Below are 20,265 nucleotides of genomic sequence, written 5' to 3'. Positions count from 1 at the left end.
AATGAAAAGGGAAGAACAGCAGATGAAGATGGTCAGAAGGGAACCGTAATCATTTATGTCACAAAGCTCGTCCCGATATCCCAGCACATTTCCAATCATCTCCAATGATCATCGCGCTGTTAACCCATTAGATGTATGTCACGTGTCGGGCCGATGGCTCCCGTTTCGGCTTCCTCGGGCCGACACCTCCACACCTTGATAAGCCGCGGGGTTTAGATTGAGGATGGAGGGGAAGATAGGGGCCTCATAGATGTGGTCTAATAACGATAAGAAGAATAATAATGATAGCATTCTGTGGAGAAATTGATCCTGATTTACATCAGCCTTAGGCATCAATTACGTGTAGTACAGTCTTGGAACCTATATAAACACAAGGTACTAAGCATCAAATATTAAGCTAAAGCACACAACACAACTGTAGCATGATTTTTTAAGTGATATATATATTTATTCTTATCGCTTTAAAGTATTCTCGATCCAGTCAGTGTCCATATCAATGTCGATTTGATCTAAAGCCCCTTCCCAGAGTGCCGGATCATCGTTTAGATCGAACTGAAAGGCAATATCCCGGAAAGAAGGGAGATCTGGCTGTTGTGGCCAGTTATAACTAAGCACTTGTGAAGCTGCTAACTCTGCACTCGGATCTGGAATATCGTCCGAGGTATTTCCACCGTTTTCGGTCATTGGCGTCACAGGGCCCTTTTGGCCTGCAGTAAGAGAACTTGTCATATCGGTATCCTTTTCTTCGGCGGGGCTAGGTCCAATGGCCGCCCGTAATTCCAACAGTAGTGAGTGACGCGAGTCCAAATATGTATTTCCCCGATCTGCCATACCTCGAAGAAGGTTCAGTGCAGTCTCCATGGCCCGGGCATTGGTTTCATTAGGCGGAAACGCGGCATTCACCATGACCAGTAGAAGTGCAGCGGAGAAGATATATTCACCATCGAGGTATCCATATGTAGCTAAAAGGTTCGTTTAATCAGATGATTTCATGACAGAAGAAATGGGGTCGTATTGCGATCGCGTACCAATGAGATTATGTTTTGCAGCTGCATCCATGATCACAGTGGTTGCTCGCGCGGCTGTGATGCAGCTGTCAATAACGGCGACAGTATTGGGAGCCAGCCCTTCTTTCCAATCTTCCGTTGCGGATCCAAGGGCTTCCGCATCAAGTCGCCGTTGAATGATATAGAAGACCAACGGGCGTGCAGTCATGTTCACACATGAGTAGAAGTGCAAGTTGATTGAGACAGACTCTCGGTTGATATGGGTATCGAGGGTAGTAAGATCGATGCGGAGCCGTTCTGGGACCCGTCGCAGCCAGCCAGAAAGGTCATTGGTGATACTCTGCACAGAAGCAACGAGGTTGGATCCGGATCCAGGTTTCTTTCTGTAAATTTCTGATGTCGCCATCTGGGTCAGCTTGCCAATATGACAAAAGAGTAGGGAGGGTTTTTACCTTCCCCAATCCGCCCCAATATACGGGACAGTTGTGTATAATGGGTAAGAACAGTCGATGGCCATGGATCGAAGGTTGATCCACCCTAGATGGAAGAAATCAAATCAGCTAATACCTAGACATACCGTGGAAGGCAACATACCACAGGTGTGGGCCAAGTTATCCCAATGTCTTCATCTTGAATCGTGATAGGATTACCAGACTTGACCGAGAGTAGCCTATCCATAAGTATGAGTGTTGTTTTCTGAAATTTAAGAGAAGTGGCCAAATTACCGGTCCAAGCTGTAGACAGACCACCAAGCCCGACGTCGACGGTTGCGATCGGATTCACTTATTGTGGGATCAGACACCTCTTGATGTAGGCCTAGGGAGATAGCCATGCGCAGAGCAAGGCCGATCTAACGTCGTTAGCGGTACAGCGGAAGGCTAATCGAAGTAATACATACGTAGAGGAAGGCTGCGTCCCGCCTGTTCAAATTCTGCATATAGTATGCCACATAGCATAGCACCTCGACGAATAGAATCGAGCCCTCTTCGTGAATATCTGGCAAGAAACGTAACGCATGCTTAAAATACTTGAAGCCGGGAGGACCTTCCTCGCCAATCCATTGGTTCACACTGTACATCAAGCCAAAGGAAATAACCAACAGTGTCTGACAATATACTAGGCAAGATTCACGATGTGAAAAGTTAAGTGGTTGGTGATAGACTAGATCGAGCCGTTCTTCAAACTCCAAGGGTTGAATAAGGGAGAAGATTGTACCGATGTAAGCGTATTGTACCCAAAAGAGTCGCTTGGCAAACTCGAAAGGTGGTAATTGAGGCAATGAGCCACCAACCGGTCTTCTTAATGATGAAGGGTCATCATAAAGTGGGCGCACATCCCATGCAAGGTTTTTGGAGCCGGGATTGAGCCGTTTCGCGAGATGTGTGGTGGACGAGGCACCCACGAAATCTGAAGAAAGATTAGCAGAAAGATAATAGGAACGAATTATCTTCTAGCTTAACACGCACGATGTTCTCCAGACCGATTCAAGAATAGATTGTCCGTCCCTTTGTACCACCAGTCGTCGCGTTCTGATGGCCCCTCATTAGAGTAGCGATTGGATACCGATGGCTCACTTGACGGCGTTGGATGACTACCTTCTGTCCTATGTGGTTAAATAGCGTCCAGATGATAATTTAGGTACGTGTGTATGAAACCTACCTCGTGACGCAGGAGCTTGCGATTGTAATTGACGATAATAGCTGCAACGAGAGTCAAGTCAGCCCTAACTCTTTTCAACGATCTTAGACTGACTTCACCTTTCCGTTATGGAGACTCGCTTTTCAGCCTCTGAATATACGCAATGCTTGCCCACATCCACGCATGCTGCGCAAGGGTGGGGTGGATTGCCGGCGCAGCGAGTTTTTCTAGATCGGCAACGGTTACAGGCTACCATCGACCTTCTTGAGCGATCTTCTGCCCGACGCGTGATGCCTGCATTTCCAAGAACCATTCCTTTTTCTTTTTCTTTTTTTTCTTTTAGGCTAGATCTTAGAAGTGTTTAGAGGTGTTTAGATCGGTTAGATCTGCACAGGTAGACTGGTCACGGTGAAACGTACATGTAAGATGACACAACTCAGACCGGGGCGGAAAGCCCCGGGTTCTCCGCTTATCTTTTCGGCCCGACACCCCCAGGGCCATACATGGTACGGAAGGTAATTACCTAGATTACTTGATTTGAGTCATTGTGCATGGATACCTAGGTGTCTAGGTAAAAAAGGAAATGATGGTTTCTGATATATCTCGGGCTTTCACGTTTCTTTGAGGCTCATTGCCTAGACACACCACCCCCACTTACATTCTGCGCCATCTCCAGAGAGCTAGACTGTACAATATGGTCAAAATCGACAAGCAAAGACAGAAGACGAAAGAATTGATTAAAATATAGCCACGCCATTCGGGGGGCTTGCAACCCCACCAGGAACCTGATGAATGTGGTCAGTTTCAAGGTTGGAAATAGGAGTGGAATTTGTCCACACACACCTTCAATGGCACGCTACTGAAGAAAAAAGTCCAGCGGTCTCTCTTCCGACACTCCTGGCTGAGCTGCTCGAGATCGAATAACTCCCCGATTGGGACACCCCAGCCCGCTAGCAACCACTCATGGAGAAAAAACAACTGATTCTGGCATGGATATGCTTCAAAGCTCGGCATATCTCCTACCACGGCGGCCAGTTCAAGATCCCAAATCCAGCGCAGCATGGCCTCGGATGATTCTACTCCAATCACTGGAGGTGCTGCATAGTCGGCCAGTTGCTGACATTGCGCCCGTGACAGCTGTTCGTAGGCTCGAGTCCAACCCGTCCGAATAAACAGGATATCTCCCGGTCGGAATGTGGTATTCTGACTAACAGCTACCTCTTGGAGTACCGAAGCCGGGATTGACTGGGTTTCAAAGCAATTCATTTCTTTCCCGTTCGCCGCTGCCCAGCCTGCATAGTCCAAGAGAACGCCTCGTCCAACAATCCCGCCGTTTTCGACCCATACTGAGGGAGGATCAGTGGAAATCGGAATCTTCAAAAGCAGATGGAATTACCGTGAATACCGTTTCGAGTGGAATTCTGGATATCCTCCTGGGTACACCCATTGAAGAAAGTTCCTTGTTTTGATCCATAATGCCTGAAGCCATCCCATTGGCTACTACTCTGTGTATTAAAAACCAAGATATCATCGTTGACTGCTCGGGGAGCCTTGTTCTTGATAATGTGCTCTAAGGCAGATCGTCCAAAGCAGGGGGTGGTCATGCTATTGAGAGCCCAATCTGTTGAGACACGCACTCCATCAACAATTTCGCGAGCAGCTGCGGCGGTATTCTCCGGCGTCAATAGATTGAGCATGCCCATCTGATCTTGATCCCCAAACATCCCCCAAGCATTCCCGGGAGGTCCATCTTTGCGCAAGGGTAGGGCATCAAATGCAGGTCTCTGGGGCGACATTACTACGCAAAGGTTGGAGGCAATAGCTCTTTGGATCGATTTGAAAACATTCGGGTGAGAATTTAAAGCACTATGAGTGTAAACTAGATTATTTACCCCGCATATTGCTTCGGCATTGCCATATCAAATGACCTCGGGCAAGAGCTAATGATCCGGAACCAACTCATCCGGCGTTGCAAGGGTACAGATGATAGAGGTTCCATACGGTTGAAACTAGAGTGGATTCAGTAAATCAATACTAAGCCTGTCAGTGAAATTCTTAGGGTATTCTTTGTTGAAGCTGCGCCCGCAATGAAACCCGAGTGTCGGGTGAGGACCGAGAAAATGATAGAATGGTAAATTAGAAAAATTCAAGCGTTGTATAATCAATATTAAACCTGAAACAGAAAGAAAGAAAGAAAAGGATATTAAATTGTATGAAAGAGACAAGAGACTCAGGGTCTTCGACCTGTGGCAATATATGTTGTATATTCCCATTGGGAATTTGAACCCAACTGTTATTGCAGAGATCAAATCTAAAAATAAATGATAGACATGAAGGTAACTGTATTTATATATGTACAACAGTACTTACAAAATACCTATAAATACTTAACTACATAACTAACCCTGTAACTACCTAGGTATACCCCAATGCAACCTTGGCTACATAATAAGTTGTGTACACGTATATCTTGGAGCACGTGATACATGAAACATTCGGCATTTCTCTCTGTTGCTGTGGTAGCGTTGATCTTTTTCTTTTTTTTTAGTTTTACTCCCCACATACCCAATTTATAATGGCCGGATATGTGGACCCTTGAGCCAGTCGCAGATTCCGAATTCAGCCCCCTTAGAAGACGCGGCCGATCATTTCCTGACGCCTTGTCGTCATCCAACCCCCCCCCCCCCCGGGGGGGGGCAGTCGCCACCCCCAGCCGCCACGATGTGATTTCTTGGCAGAGAGGCCTTTGCAGGTCTGGTGAGGCATGAATCACTCTGTGTGGTGATTCAGGATCCCTCAGGGGTTGTTTCGGATGGTAGAAGGAAGATGGACAAAATATTAATTGGAGCCTGTGATGGGTCATAGGGGACATTTGTTGACCAATGTTATGGTGCATTGCGTTGTCGACCCGCAGCTTTTTACATGTTCGACGAGTTATGTTCGTCGCAGCAAGGCTCGGATCACGGAGTCCAAAAATTCATACCTATACGAAGGGAAGTATAGGAGGATAGGAGTATACGGTGGATATCGAGATAAAGTACTCCGTAATGGGGAATATCATTCGGTCCATCTTCCATCTCTGCAGCCCCCAACGATTATGCGTATGCATACGCAGGGGAAAAGTGGTAATACTCACGGAGTACAAAGTATGCCCTTGGCTGGTGGATCCAGAAAGGGTGGATGACGAACAATTGTTGATGCGCTGGGGTTCCACCCTTCGCCCTTTCACAGCCCGCATCGCTGCCTCCAATCAAATTCTGCACCAAAAATATCTCCTGGCATCTGGCATCTGGATTCTGGATTCTCCTCTTCTTTGAACCCTCCACTCTCTTTTACGTCTATTGTCTTGATAGGTTTGATCTCTGAGATCGCCTTGCTTTCAACTTAAGCTTAGATCATTGCTGTGCTATTGTGCTGTTGCCATTGAGGCGACTGGGATTGCAAACTTTCTAACCTTGGATCTTTTCTTTTGATTCTTGAGATACCTATCTCACCACACTAGACCTCTGTTCCAATTTTACCACCGGAGAACAAGGGAACCACGAACCATGTCTTTTCCCCCGAGAGGCACATCGCCTCATTCACCCCATTCAGGCAACTCATCCCATTCACCCCAGGCTAGCGAGGCTAGTATGTATGGTCCACGAGAGGTGAGTGACAAGCAGCCTAGAACGAAGAAAAAACAAAAAACAAAAAAAAAAGGACATGGAGAAAAGACCCATCAAAACTGCAGAAGATGCTAATATAGTTCGTTCAGCAGCAAGCGTACGGCTACGAGGATAAACCCGAGAACATCGACAGCCAGCAGTCTTTGCTATACCGAAACCAACCCAGCCCATTCAACGCTTCCTTCGATGACCCATATGCCTCGACCGATTCCCTCCGTCGTTACACTCTACACGATCCCGGAGTCACCATCTTCCCCGATGGTCCATACCAGGAGTCCGCGGGGGGAGTCAACCGTCGCTCGGGTATTCAATCACCTATGTCCGAGACTCCATCAGAAGCCTGGCAGAACCGACAAGCACCTGGGTCTGGCCTGCGGCGTTATGCTACGCGAAAGATTAAGCTGGTCCAGGGCTCTGTGCTCAGCGTCGACTACCCAGTCCCCAGTGCGATTCAGAACGCGATTCAGAAGGAGTACCGGGAATCGGAGGAGGGTTTCCCGGAAGAATTCACCCATCTGCGTTGTAAGTCTTCACATGAAATATTGAATATACGACTGGAGCTAATCGCATACAGACACTGCGGCCACCTGTGATCCTGACGAGTTCACCCTACGTAACGGATACAATCTGCGACCGGCTATGTACAACCGACACACCGAGCTTCTGATTGCCATCACCTATTACAACGAAGATAAAGTTCTGACCGCGCGGACGCTCCACGGTGTCATGCAAAACATTCGGGATATCGTCAATTTGAAAAAATCAGAATTCTGGAACAAGGGTGGTCCGGCCTGGCAAAAGATTGTGTGCTCCTTGGTTTTTGATGGTATTGATCCTTGCGACAAAAATACCCTCGATTTGTTGGCCACAGTTGGTATCTACCAAGATGGCATCATGAAGCGCTCCGTCGATGGCCGGGAAACCGTCGCACACATCGTGAGTTCCCACAGTCTTCTCGATTCGTCTAGGAAGAATCTACCATCCCTCTATCCCGAGGGTTTTATAGTCGACCAAAATCCACTAACAAGACTTAGTTTGAATACACTACCCAACTCTCTGTCACATCCAACCAACAATTGATCCGGCCTCAGGGCAACGAGTCGTCAAACCTTCCTCCTGTTCAAATGATTTTCTGCCTAAAGCAGAAGAACAGTAAAAAGATCAACTCGCACCGCTGGCTTTTCAACGGTTTCAGTCGCATCCTTAACCCCGAAGTGGTGATTCTAATCGACGCCGGAACTAAGCCGGGAAAGAAATCACTTCTTGCATTGTGGGAGTCCTTCTACAATGATAAGAACTTGGGTGGATCTTGCGGTGAGATTCATGCAATGTTGGGAAAAGGATGGAAGAACTTGATGAATCCCCTCGTCGCCGCACAGAATTTCGAGTACAAGATATCTAATATTCTTGACAAGCCGCTAGAGAGTGCCTTCGGGTACGTTAGCGTGTTACCGGGTGCCTTCTCTGCGTACCGCTATCGCGCTATTATGGGTCGTCCCTTGGAGCAGTATTTCCACGGTGATCATACACTCTCTAAGCAGTTGGGCAAGAAGGGTATTGAGGGCATGAACATTTTCAAAAAGAATATGTTCCTTGCTGAGGACCGTATCTTGTGTTTTGAGCTTGTGGCAAAGGCTGGATTCAAATGGCACCTAACCTACGTGAAGGCGTCCAAGGGCGAGACCGATGTGCCAGAGGGTGCAGCCGAGTTTATCAGTCAACGACGTCGTTGGTTGAACGGTTCGTTCGCTGCTAGTTTATATGCAATGATGCATTTCGGGCGGATTTACAAGAGTGGCCACAATATCCTCCGGCTGTTTTTCCTCCATATCCAGATGACGTACAACTTCATGGGTCTTGTCATGACTTGGTTCTCTCTCGGTATGTCTCGAATCTCATGTTCTTTGGTGAATCTTTATACTAACTCATGACTACCCAGCCTCGTTCTGGCTGACTACTACTGTCATCATGGATCTTGTTGGAACTCCTAGTAGTTCTAACAAGAACAAGGGATGGCCGTTTGGTAACGAAGCCTCGCCAATCGTGAATAACTTCCTAAAGTATGGATACGTATTCTTCTTGATGCTGCAGTTCATTCTGGCGCTAGGTAATCGACCGAAAGGGTAAGTCAATATCTGAAGGAATTACCTCACAATGTCAATCTGACCTTTTAAACAGTTCGCGTCTTGCATACACGCTTTCGTTCATCTACTTCAGTATCCTTCAAACTTACATCATCGTTCTATCGTTCTACCTTGTCAAGAACGCCTTCACTGGAGGTACCCTTGATTTCTCTCTGGACGAGGGAGTTGGCCACTTCCTCTCGTCTTTCTTCGGTTCTGACGGGGCCGGCATTGTCCTGATCGCTTTGGTTTCGACTTACGGTATCTACTTCCTCGCCAGTTTCTTGTACATGGATCCATGGCATATGTTCACCTCTTCCTGGGCGTACTTTGCTGGAATGACATGTTCGATCAACATTCTGATGGTCTACGCTTTCTGCAACTGGCATGACGTTTCCTGGGGTACCAAGGGTTCTGATAAGGGTGATTCGCTTCCCGTCGCTGAGACGAAGAAGGATGATGCCAAGTCAAACTTCATTGAAGAAGTCGACAAGCCACAAGCCGATATCGATAGTCAGTTTGAATCGACGGTCAAGAGAGCGCTTGAGCCGTATGTTGAGCCTGAAGATAATGATGAACCAAGCATGGACGATGGTTATAAGGCTTTCCGAACCAACCTGGTGTTGATTTGGATTTTCAGCAACCTGATCCTTGCACTGTGTATCACCAGTGAAGGAATTACCCGTCTCTGTCTCACGGTAAGTATCTTGTCCAACTCTAGGCTGTGGCGTCTACTAACATACATAGAACACTTCTACCGTCCGCACTTCCAAATACTTTGCCGCTATTCTGTGGACGACCGCCGGTCTGTCGATTTTCCGCTTTATTGGATCCCTCTGGTTCCTGGGCAAGTCCGGTATCTTGTGCTGTGTCTCTCGCCGTTAAAACCATTCTAGGCATAGCCAGTTGTAAATATTCGTCCTTTGGCTTGCGGTGGTATTTTTGGTCCTATTTTTGGTCCTATTTTTCTGTTTTTTTTTTCTTTTTCTTTTTTGTTAGGGATTTTGCTTTGATGTTTCATGCTCTGTATTCCCCATGTTTGCAGCCGCAATGGCATCTATGATTTCTTTTTTTGGGCATGTATATGTACTGGAAAAGAGTGGATTTGGTTTTTTTTTTTTTTTTGCATTTTTGTCGGATTTCTTTTGCATCTACGATAGACACTAATTTATTGACTATTATGAGGATGATTTTGACTGTTACTATTTGCCTGTACTTTTGTCCTTCCCCTCCCCCCTTTTCCCCTCTTCCCCGACTTGCCGCTCCCGCATATGTACCCCAGTTCCTCGTACGATGTACGATGTATGGAGTACATCGTACATGAATCCGGTTCTCCGAAAAGTGGAGCAGACACAGCTTTGAATCCTATCCTTCTCTCCGCCGAGCATCACTCCCACCTTTCAACATGTGTCCAGGCTGTCGGGGGCTTTGGAGGAGACGGCTCAAACAAACCTCGGACCACAGGATTCCGAGATACCCCCTGATAAACGTCAAGGAAGCCAATGCTAATTGCCCAGGTGTTAGCCTGGTTCTCTCCCGCGTCTGTGTGGCTTCGCATTTTCCATCTGCACACCAGCGTCATTGGCTAACGCCTCTCCGCATCATCCCATATGGTTCCTTTTATGACTGGTCTTTCCCATCAGCCTGGGTGTGTAACAAATCGCTCATTTGTTTGTGCAAAAGCCTTTGATGGAGATAATATGGACGTGCGTCCTTGGCCCTCGGCTGAGTTACCGTCGTCTCCGAGGCTGTGTCCATATTCTGGGATTTCTAGGATACCACGGCTTAGGAATTGTATCATCCAAACGGATCGGTTCCTTCTTCTCAACATCTGGGGCTTGATTGCGACTTTAGAAAGACGTTTTGACTTTGACCCCTGTGTTTGTACAAGGCAACTAACACATATAAAAGCGAGCTTATGGTCCGCAGTTAGCATTTTCTTTGCTTATCTACAAATCCCTCTACTGTACCTAGCCCCACGATCATCTATCTCTATTGATCTACCCAAATCTCCCCACTGATCTACCCCTAATGTCGCAGTATATCCCCAACATCCCCATTAATTGCCTTGCCAAAAAGGTCGTTCTCATCACAGGTCTGTCGAACCCTACTGCTAATTTCTCTGATATCATCTTATCTCATCTTATGCAGGTGGTGCCAATGGCATTGGTTCGAGCCTGGTGACACAATGCCTGGAGAGTGGTGCCAATGTATGCATTGGTGACCTCGATAACATCTCCGGCGAGCGTCTATTGAAGAAATGCTGCGACCAATTCCATCCGGAGGAAGAAGACATGCCCCCGCGCGCGATTTTCCAGACCACCGATGTCACCAACTACCCGTCGCTGTTGGCATTGTTTGATCTAGCCTTTAAGACCTACAAGCGTATCGATCACGTCGTCTCGGCAGCTGGTATCGTGGAAATAGGGAATTGGTTCGATACTTCACTTACGCTGGAGACCGTCCGCCGGGTAAGCTATTGCTAGTTAGATAATGACCCCAGTTGCTTGGCCGAGCTTCTCTTTCGGTTTTTCGGAAACCGGCTGACAATACGATCTTCCAGACCCCCACCCACAAAGTCATGGATGTCAATCTTCTTGGGTCTATGTATGTTACCCGCATCGCCTCTGTCTACTTACGCCATAACCGTGGTTCCAACTGTGATCGGTCGATTCTCCTATTCTCGTGTGTCTCTGGTTTCAAGGAAAGCCCGTCTCTTTTTATATACCAAGCTTCCAAGCACGGCGTCACTGGCCTCATGCGTTCCCTACGCACCTACATCTCCTCTCCATACAAACACTACCTTCGTATCAATACCGTCTGCCCTTGGGTGACTCAAACTGATAGCATCAAGAAAGTTGAGGCACAGTGGAAGCGGGCCGAACTTCCCATCAATACCCCCGAGCAGGTTGCTACCGTTGCCACCGGAGTCTTGGCTGATCAGTCCCTCAACGGCACGTCAATGTTCATTGAAGGTGGCCGTGCTTGGGAAATTGAACAGAACATCAACCGGTTAGAGACTGAATGGTTGGGCGAAGCGCCGTCCAAGGTGCTTGCTTTGGGCCAGGGGCTGCTCGATGATGGTTCTATCTGGACCGCACCGGAACGACCCCGGAAAAAGAGCACCATTTCTGTCGGAGTGCCACCAGGAGTACCTCTTGATAAAATTAATGGACTCACTAATGGGGTGAAACATGTCATCTCGGATGGAGTGACCCATGGAATGCCAAATGGCTTGACCAACGGGGTAACTAATGGATTGGCCAATGGTGTGCATTAAAAGCGGTTGCTTTTACAGTTCATTGTTGATATCTGCTGAATGTGTGATACTTGATATATTGAACACGGGAAACATGTGATGAGGTTGGTGTATCAAGAATAACGGATTGACGACTGTTTACTTTTTCTATTCTCAAGACAGTAGGCGGCTGCCAATGTGGCCTCTGTGTCTTCAACAATGTGAGGCTGTTAACAACCTGGCTTATCTAACTAGCTCAAAAATTATATTAGAGACATGATATGATATGTAAGGAAACACTCCGACGTCTTTTCTACATGTTCTTTTGAGAACTTCTTTTAGAGGTTTTTGTTTTGCTCGATGGGCGTAATACCGGAGTAGACATGTCGGGATTATCACTATACAAGTATCTTAACAGTACAGAGGAATTTGCTGTGTATAGCTGGGGACATGTATAGTTCGAATTTGATCGTGCTTTTGTCTCTCAAGTTTGAAGACAAGATCAGGAAATCTTGAAGTGCAATTATAATTAGTAGTCAACGCGATCTATGGTATATGGAGCCCGACAAAAGCAAAAAAAAAAGAAAAAGAAAAGGAAAGAGTAAAATACGAAGCAGTGCAACATTGGAAGACATGAAGCCCAAAAGACTGGACTTTTCTCCTCTTGATATATCCAGAGGTCCCCCAAAACCCCATGTCCCCCTTCTATGATCGATGGCTTGGATTATTTGAACGACTCCCGTGTATGAACGCGGTCGACATTGTACGGGTTGGCTTCATATGTGGGCACCCGATGAATGGGATGCGTGGCATTGGTTTAAGTGCGGGAAAGAGTGTGATGAATTGACCGAACATCGGTGGGGGTCTCCTTGCTGTGAGGGAGCGATGCGATTGCATCGTTTGCCGATGTGGGTGGGGACATTTCAGGCTTAATCTCGGCAGACTCCTCGGCGGTCTTTTGCATCCCCCGAAGAAGATTTTGAACAAAGGCCTCAGACTGCGCAGAGTACTTGCAGTGCTTACGGATGGACAGTCCATATTTGTAGAGCAGGAAGGGGAAAGGTACGCATGCAAGAGCCAAGAAAGCCGGAACACACGATGCCCAATGAATTCCCAAATCTTCGTACATGTACTTGGTGAACAGCGGGAATGCAAATCCAAACAACGACCGCAGTAGCGTGTTAGCTGCCAAGACAGAAGCCGCGAAGATGGTATAAGCATCGATCAGATAGTTGAAAACACTGAGGAAGACGAGCAACATGCCGAAGCCGAACGGAACTCCAGCGGCGATGCTTACAAGCCAGTGGACGGATGGAGAGTTAGTCCATGCGAACCAGAAGAGTCCTATAGGGAGGGCAACAGAGGCCAGCATACACGGCGGAAGGCGAGCTTCTGGAGGCGCATAGCCACCGTTCTTCTCAAGGAGTTTTGCGTAGCGCTTATTTTCAGGAATTGAATATGTAACCGCACCAATCATTCCAATCATGACACCGATGAAAGCTAAGCCGCCGACACCTTGATTCCATCCACGATGGAGCTGATACACAATCGGGAAGGCGCCGAACAGCATATAGAGGGTTCCGTAGATGATGGCAAGATAGATCGAGAGTAGCAGGACGATCGGTTCTTGGAAAAGAAGAATCATGGGCCGCGAGAGAGATGTTTTCAAGGCGGCTTTCAGAGTGGGACGCCCTTGGTCGATATCTAACTTGCTAACGTACACCTGACCAGTGAGCTTGGAGAGAGTCTTTGCACGCTGACGAAGAAGAACCGGGGCATAGGTCTCAGGCTTCAATGCGGCTCCTAAGATCCACATCACAGCACAGAGGATAGCCAAGAGAGCCATCACCCACTTCCAGCCGCCGGACATACCGAGGAAGCCACCGGCGATGGGCCCAATGACGGGTCCTAGGAATGGAGCTAACGCGAAGGCCGATAAGGCCAGTCCTCGATCGCGAGCCATGAACATATCGGCGATAACACCACCCGAGTTAGTGAGGGGGGAGGAGCCGAAAGCACCGGATAAGAATCGGAAGATCAGTAGGCTCGCGATGTTCTCCGCGCCCGTACAAGCGGCACAAAAAATGGTCAAACCGCAGTAGGTGGTGACGAAGACAAGTTGGCGACCGAAGATTTCGCTCATCGGAGCCCAGATCAGAGGACCCAGGGCAAATCCCAGTACGTAGAGGGATACTCCCAAGGTCGCAACCTCGGTGGTTGCGCCGAATCGTTCTTGAATTTGAACGAGACCACCAGTATAGGCGGACGAGACCAGGGCAACGACTAAGGTCTCGATAGCGGCGACCACGGTGATGAACCATTTCATGGATGTTTTTAATTGGAGAGGGTTTCGAAAGTCCTTGGGCATCCATTCCACGGCATATGGATCTTCTTCGGTCCCTGAGCCGGCATAACGATGGTCAGCGACCTCTTGGGTTATAGCACCGGGATTGAGGACGAGCCGCCAGAAGGGGATGGAGTTTGGTAACTGTAGAGAGTTGGGAGTCTCGGAGACCTCCATTGTTGATACTCAGAAATTACCTCCAGAACTAACTAGGAGAGGTAGATCTGGGATCTGCAATGTATGATCTGCGTAGGATGTGATATAAGGTACGGAATAATATATGACAAAAGTAAGAAAAAAAATTCCTTAAAAGGGATCGTAGGGCTAGTTTTATTCTATATGTAGTACCACTGGACTTCATATCGGAGAGACTGCTTGTTTTAGATGTAGTGGGGGGGAGAGCTCATAGAATAATAAGCTGATATTAATCCATCACAACCTATAACAACCTATAACAACCCATAACAATCGAGAAAATATAGGCCGAAGACATTTCATTGGCTTTTGATATCTTCGAGATCCCGACTATCTCCACTTAGTCCCGGCCCGATCAGTAATCGATTTCTCGGCTGGGCCGATGTTTTGGAAGAGTTTTCTTTTCTTCTTTTAAGCCGAGGTTCATATTTGGGATACTAATATAAATTAATATTATGCATTGGGGCTATATCACCTTTATATACGGACTAATAAATCATTATGCATCTTGTATCTGTATATCCAACATCTCTATGTACGTTCTGGCTTTTCTATTTATAATAACATCTCTAATATTTGGGAGCGAAGTACCGGTATACGATATTATAGCCTAAGGTAACATCAAAGTACTTATGTACTGTTGTAGATGTGATATCTGAGTCCCAAATGCTGATTGGGCCGATTAGAATGTGTGTGATGTACCGACATATGTATACTAGCGCTGATATATTAATATATTAGTTTTAAGAGAACAGCGGAGCCCTATGTGGTAGGTGGTCATGTTACACAATTAGTATGGTACTGGTAAGAGAAAGGTAAAGAAGTGGTTGCACTGTGCAGGAAGATGGTAATGTAATGTAAAACAGTTTCTGAAGCCGATGGTCAAATCTAGTTACTTGAATTCCTCCTGACACACACACACCCCCCACCAATCTCACCATTACACTCTTCTTCATCACAATAAATCATCCTCCCTAAAAAAAACCAATACTAAAAATTGAGGCTCATTTTCATTGATACATGTCTAACTCAATTATAAGCTCTTCTCGATCTCAGCGACCTCAGCCATCACCTCTCGGACCGCAATTTTGGCCCCCTCTCCCACCGCCTCGTAAGGGTGTCGAGGGGCTAGGTTACCTGCTGCATCCTGGATCCCTGCCAACGGGGCGGAGTAACATGCGACTGCATGCTTAGTTGTCGCAATGCCACTTTTGATGGCACTTTCTGCGAGCGCCGCCTTCCTTTGGAGCTCCACGGCCTCGTTAATCTGGCCCTTCTGATACAACGCATAGATCCGAGCCGTCACTTTGGGAAAGACATTGGCAAAGGCGGCGATGCACCCAACGCTACCTGCAGCTAGCCCGCCAATCAGGAAATCGGACTGCCCACCAAAAGTCGCAAACTCCTCGGGCGCAAACGCTGCAGCCAGCCGAGTGATCTTTCCCACCGATCCACAGGTCAACTTGACCCCGACCACATTGGACTTTCCACTAGCGTGCGCAAATGCCGACTCCCGTGTGATAGCGGTAATCGTCTCGGAGTCCATATCCACCCCGTTGCACACCCCCGGGAAATTGTAAATCACCACTGGTAGAGGCGACTTGGCTGCCACTTCGGAAAAGAACCGCTTCACCACGTTCATGTTTGTGGCTTTGCCAAAGTATGCGGGGGGGAGGACGAGAAGGTAGTTGGCGCCGGCGGCAGCGGCATCCTGTGCGAGCTCGAGGGTCTGTTTGGTCGAGTGCGCGCCCACACCGGCCATCAGTGGAAAATCAGGCCCAACGGCGGCTCGTGCGGTTGAGATGAGCTGAGATCGCTCTTCCCGAGTGAGGAGGAAGGCTTCTGAGTTGGTCCCCAGGATCACTAGGCCCGCTAGTCCGGTTTTGGACAGATAGGCAAAGTACTTGAACTGAGAGTCAAGATCTAACGAGTCGGTGTCATGGTGAAAAAAAGTGACCGCGGGGCACCAGACTCCCGATGAAGGGACATGAGGTTGAGGTGAAACGGTGTGAGAACCCATTGTGGAGGTTGGTAGAGGTTGTAGAAGTATATATCGAAGTATGTACAAATCCAGTAGTTCTAGGAGTTCTAGTAGTCCTGGTATTAACTCTTATAAGATATTCATATCCCATAAGATATTTCCCCTCTCGGGTCAAAGTGAGGGGCAAAACGGCTATATCTCCGATTCATTTAAGCTATCTGGCCGCTGTTTCGACAATGGAACTGCCAATGTCGGATGTCAGAACCGACGAAGCCAATCTTGTACATAGATCAACAACCTAAATGAGTCCACTCCCGGGTCCTCCACCCGATCAGCGAATTAGAACTCTTTTTAATTTGTGAATTTGGTTGGATCTGGTTTGTTTGACTCGGCCCTATTTCCGAGATATATATACGTATTATTCTAATATCATATACTTAGGAGGTTGTGCAAGTACGGGTCGGGGGGAGGGGGGGGGGCAACTCGGCCTGGAGCCCGAGCATGATATCATTCAGTTTTCTTTAATAATAAACAAGACCCCGAAATTGACCATGCAATCTCTCTATCACACCCTTAAATCGAGCCGGCTTTACACAATGGCCTCTGAAACCATCATCCGGAACATTCCCACTGAGTCCTGGTTTGACCAGGCTCGTTTCATCCCACCCGATGCAATTTTTGCATTGACTGCTCAGTACATTGCAGATAAATTCCCCAAGAAAGTCAACTTGGGCCAGGGTACGTACCGCGATGAGCATGGGAACCCGTGGGTTCTTCCCTCGGTCAGGAATAGTCGGAAGTCGCTATCACAGAAGTTGAATCACGAATATCTCCCTATTGCCGGTCTGGCAGATTTCCGTAAAGAGGCTGCGAAGTTAGCACTGGGCCCAGAGCTATTTCAAAAGCAACAGGACAAAGTACTGGCAACTCCATGCTCATCACAACATTGAATCTTTTGTAAGAAAAAAAAAGCTGATTATTATACAAATAGCTGGCGACTTGCCAAAGTCTTTCCGGTACTGGAGCACTACACTTGGCTGGACTGTTGCTAAGAGCTTGCAAGGCACATCTTCCCAAAATATACATCCCTGAGCCGACTTGGTCGAACCACCATCAGGTGTTCTCGTCCCTTGGATTCCAATGTGAATCTTTCAGATATTACAACCCAGAGACCAAAGATCTAGACATTGATTCTTATTATTCTGCATTGAAATTGGCCGAGCCCAATTCTGTGTTTATCATCCATGCATGTGCTCATAACCCAACAGGATGTGATCCGAGCAAGGAGCAATGGCGAGAACTTGCGCGACTCTTTAAAGAAAGGCAGCTGTTCCCACTTTTTGACGCTGCGTATCTAGGGTTCAACTCCGGCATTGTGGAAATTGATGCTTTTGCCATTCGACTATTTATCGAGGAGACGAACCTGGAAGCTGGGGTGTGTCTGTCCTTTGCGAAAAACATGGGTCTCTATGGTATCTACCCGTGCTACGGTTAGTTCATGGTCAAAATGATAGTCAATAACATTTGATAGGGGAACGAGTCGGCTGCTTTTTACTAGCAACTAGCACCGAACAAGCAGCTGTAAAGACCCAGTCAATGCTTGAAATGCTTCAACGTTCTGAAGTTTCGAACCCTCCAGCCTATGGTGCCAAAATTGCGAGCACCATATTAGCTGACGCTACCCTTAGGGAGGCTTGGCATGATGATCTGATCACAATGAGCAGCCGTATTCGCTCCATGAGATCGGAATTGTATGATAGTCTGGTGTCCTCCGGTAAGTACTGCCTGTTCAGGAGTAGACGATCAAAGATCTTTTAACATGACTAGGTGCACCTGGCTCATGGGAGCACCTCATCCGCCAGTCCGGAATGTTTGGATTCCTGGGATTGTCCCCAAGTGTCGTGCAAAGACTTCGCGGTTCGTTCTGTCGTTGGAATTACCATTTTAGTGAAATACTGACACATGGCGACTTCAGAGCAATACCACATCTACATGGCAGACAACTCTCGCATATCAATTGCTGGTCTCAATAAACAAAACGTGGATTACGTTGGAAAGTCAATCACCGAGTGCTTGAAGCAAGCATGCTAGTCGAGACCTGCTAGAGAATTGACGTGGTAGTGAGGTTTTAGTGTTGAGTCAATTGCCCAGAGGTTTCACTGTAGTAACAAAAGTAGGAAAAGTAGAACCGATGAGTTATGTTGTATGCATAGAATCAGGAGACACGAGATAGTAGATGTTCATTCCTGAAATCTTGCTTCCATGGCCCAGAAATGAAACCGGGATTAATCAGGGCCTATCACTCTCCTACCTGTCTGTTGACTAGATTGTGTTAAGCGAGTCATACTCGATACAAAAGGGTGATCGCGCGGGATTATGATGGAAATATAAGAGAATAGGCTGGGTTTCATAATGATTGATTTTAAGCCGAGTACTGTAAATAGCAAGAGACGATTTCATCGAGGTTTTGAGTGTGAAAATCTAATATAATGGGCGTTCTCGTGTGCTGACGATGATTGCGATAGGGACGGGGAACACACACCTGGATCGTGTGCTTATGTACGATCGTCAGATTACTGGCACAGCCCCTGTTGTAGGTATGAAAAGTCGCTTGAGGAAGTCGTCTCCCTTCTGTTTGGACGTCACATTACACGAATACCGCGGTCGGGCGTTGTGCCCCGCATGGAGTGCCTAGTCATTGACACGGTGGTGTGGAATGAGCAAACTGAACGAAGATCGCTACGGCCGAGAGAGGTCGCGCGCGAAAACGTAGAACTAGCACGAACGTCTATATGACCAGAATATTCAGTAAGAATATAGTATATGTTGGGCAGAAGAGACTCCCAACAATTAATAGCGCATGGGGCGTGCCGTGTTTCAGCTTTGATAGTGCATGCATGGGCCGAGATGACCCGCAGCTTTCGTGTATGGATTTTTCTAGCGCAAGTCTCTATTAAGGAGAAACTAGTCTGCAGATATTAGCACTTGATCATGAAGTAGGCACATAGTACGGAGTATGCCCAACGTTATAGATGCGAAAGTTGGGGAATTGAGTTCATTACGTATGGAGTACAGAGGGAAGGGGGGGGGGGAGTCCCACAGATGAGTTGGAGACTGGGGGATTTCTCGCAATGATGTCTAAGATGTCTGCAAAGTATGACCAGCCGTCTCTAGGACCCATTCTATCCCATTTCAGATTTCGGGCATGACAACGAATCATGAAGTCAATAGTTGCGCTATTTTCCCATGGCCGCTAAGCCAAATGGCGTTGGTGGCGCTCCGCATCTCCAGGTTTTTACACATACTCCAAGAGTGGTGTCGGTTTTGGAGGAGAGGAGTTGTTTCGCATGGTATAGAGTAGGATAGAGGAATAACCGGAGGTATTCAAACCTTGTACTTCGTATAATCTGTAAGGGATAGATAAGTACGGTGTGTATGGAAATAGGACAAATGTAAGTAGGTTGTCTGATATATGCTTTGTTCGCAGCTAGCACGTGACCCTGCCAAAAAAATCTTATCGCCCGCCCAGCCAACACCCGAGTCTTTCATTGGCAAGTCGGCTCTCGGGATCTTCTGTGGCGCCATTAGAAGAAAAACTTCTAAATCTCTATAACCATTGTTCTTTATTTTCAATATGCTTGTTCTACTCATTTGTGAAGTCACCTCCCCCCGCAATCAGTAACGCGGGGAGACAACTCCATAGTGTGCCATTGTCAAAGCACATGGCCCTCAAGTGGCCCTCAAAGTGGCCCTCGAGCTACGTATTACACCAATGTTGCATTTCTTTTACCTAACGTTCCGAACCTTCTTATCGCAAAATGAACACTAAACAGGGGCCCTGGGCTGCGCTTCGCCCTGAAAATCCACTGTCATCCCACTTCCGCCCACTTCCACCCTGTTTCCGGTGATCTCGTTGGGTGACCGACCAACATGAGTGGGTCGGCGTCGTACTCCACGTGTTGGAGCAGCCAAGCAGATCTCATAAAACTTTTTTAGTCACGGAAATCATGCTTTACCTCCTGATAGTGCTCGTATTTGAAGTGCGCGAAATTTGCCTTCTTATACACCCGG

General features: G+C 47.4%; 7 protein-coding genes across 7 annotated transcripts; 3 read left to right on the top strand and 4 right to left on the bottom strand.

Moving 5' to 3' along the window:
* Positions 1-453: 453 nt before the first annotated feature.
* On the bottom strand, positions 454-2,958 carry N7537_007315 (transcription factor domain-containing protein; the record flags this gene model as incomplete). The annotated part of the gene is made up of 9 exons (XM_056898372.1): positions 454-962; positions 1,029-1,400; positions 1,460-1,544; positions 1,602-1,677; positions 1,733-1,857; positions 1,906-2,414; positions 2,474-2,605; positions 2,667-2,707; positions 2,765-2,958. The coding sequence occupies 9 exons, from the start codon at positions 2,956-2,958 to the stop codon at positions 454-456; spliced, it is 2,043 nt and encodes a 680-aa protein (XP_056750448.1).
* A 424-nt stretch (positions 2,959-3,382) lies between these two features.
* Positions 3,383-4,441, bottom strand: N7537_007314 (uncharacterized protein; the record flags this gene model as incomplete). The annotated part of the gene is made up of 3 exons (XM_056898371.1): positions 3,383-3,430; positions 3,489-3,991; positions 4,042-4,441. 3 exons carry the CDS (start codon positions 4,439-4,441, stop codon positions 3,383-3,385), a joined length of 951 nt encoding a protein of 316 aa, XP_056750447.1.
* Positions 4,442-6,193: 1,752 nt separating this feature from the next.
* On the top strand, positions 6,194-9,321 carry N7537_007313 (uncharacterized protein; the record flags this gene model as incomplete). Its single annotated transcript, XM_056898370.1, has 7 exons — positions 6,194-6,295; positions 6,403-6,835; positions 6,888-7,249; positions 7,348-8,194; positions 8,253-8,436; positions 8,492-9,134; positions 9,184-9,321. The coding sequence occupies 7 exons, from the start codon at positions 6,194-6,196 to the stop codon at positions 9,319-9,321; spliced, it is 2,709 nt and encodes a 902-aa protein (XP_056750446.1).
* Positions 9,322-10,467: 1,146 nt separating this feature from the next.
* N7537_007312 (putative 3-hydroxyacyl-CoA dehydrogenase) lies at positions 10,468-11,716 on the top strand (the record flags this gene model as incomplete). The annotated part of the gene is made up of 3 exons (XM_056898369.1): positions 10,468-10,531; positions 10,588-10,907; positions 11,000-11,716. The coding sequence occupies 3 exons, from the start codon at positions 10,468-10,470 to the stop codon at positions 11,714-11,716; spliced, it is 1,101 nt and encodes a 366-aa protein (XP_056750445.1).
* Positions 11,717-12,491: 775 nt separating this feature from the next.
* N7537_007311 (MFS transporter) lies at positions 12,492-14,195 on the bottom strand (the record flags this gene model as incomplete). Its single annotated transcript, XM_056898368.1, has 1 exon — positions 12,492-14,195. The coding sequence occupies one exon, from the start codon at positions 14,193-14,195 to the stop codon at positions 12,492-12,494; it is 1,704 nt and encodes a 567-aa protein (XP_056750444.1).
* A 1,051-nt stretch (positions 14,196-15,246) lies between these two features.
* Positions 15,247-16,233, bottom strand: N7537_007310 (dihydrodipicolinate synthase family protein; the record flags this gene model as incomplete). The annotated part of the gene is made up of 1 exon (XM_056898367.1): positions 15,247-16,233. One exon carries the CDS (start codon positions 16,231-16,233, stop codon positions 15,247-15,249), a length of 987 nt encoding a protein of 328 aa, XP_056750443.1.
* A 557-nt stretch (positions 16,234-16,790) lies between these two features.
* On the top strand, positions 16,791-18,285 carry N7537_007309 (uncharacterized protein; the record flags this gene model as incomplete). The annotated part of the gene is made up of 5 exons (XM_056898366.1): positions 16,791-17,111; positions 17,186-17,684; positions 17,726-17,968; positions 18,022-18,111; positions 18,170-18,285. The coding sequence occupies 5 exons, from the start codon at positions 16,791-16,793 to the stop codon at positions 18,283-18,285; spliced, it is 1,269 nt and encodes a 422-aa protein (XP_056750442.1).
* Positions 18,286-20,265: the final 1,980 nt, after the last annotated feature.

This window comes from Penicillium hordei (genome assembly GCF_028827395.1).
Source record: "Penicillium hordei strain IBT 12815 chromosome Unknown utg000004l_segment0_segment0, whole genome shotgun sequence".
In the NCBI taxonomy this organism is placed as follows: Eukaryota; Fungi; Ascomycota; class Eurotiomycetes; order Eurotiales; family Aspergillaceae; genus Penicillium; species Penicillium hordei.
The sequence above is the reverse complement of the archived record's forward strand: the minus strand, read 5'-3'. Positions and strand labels throughout refer to the sequence as shown.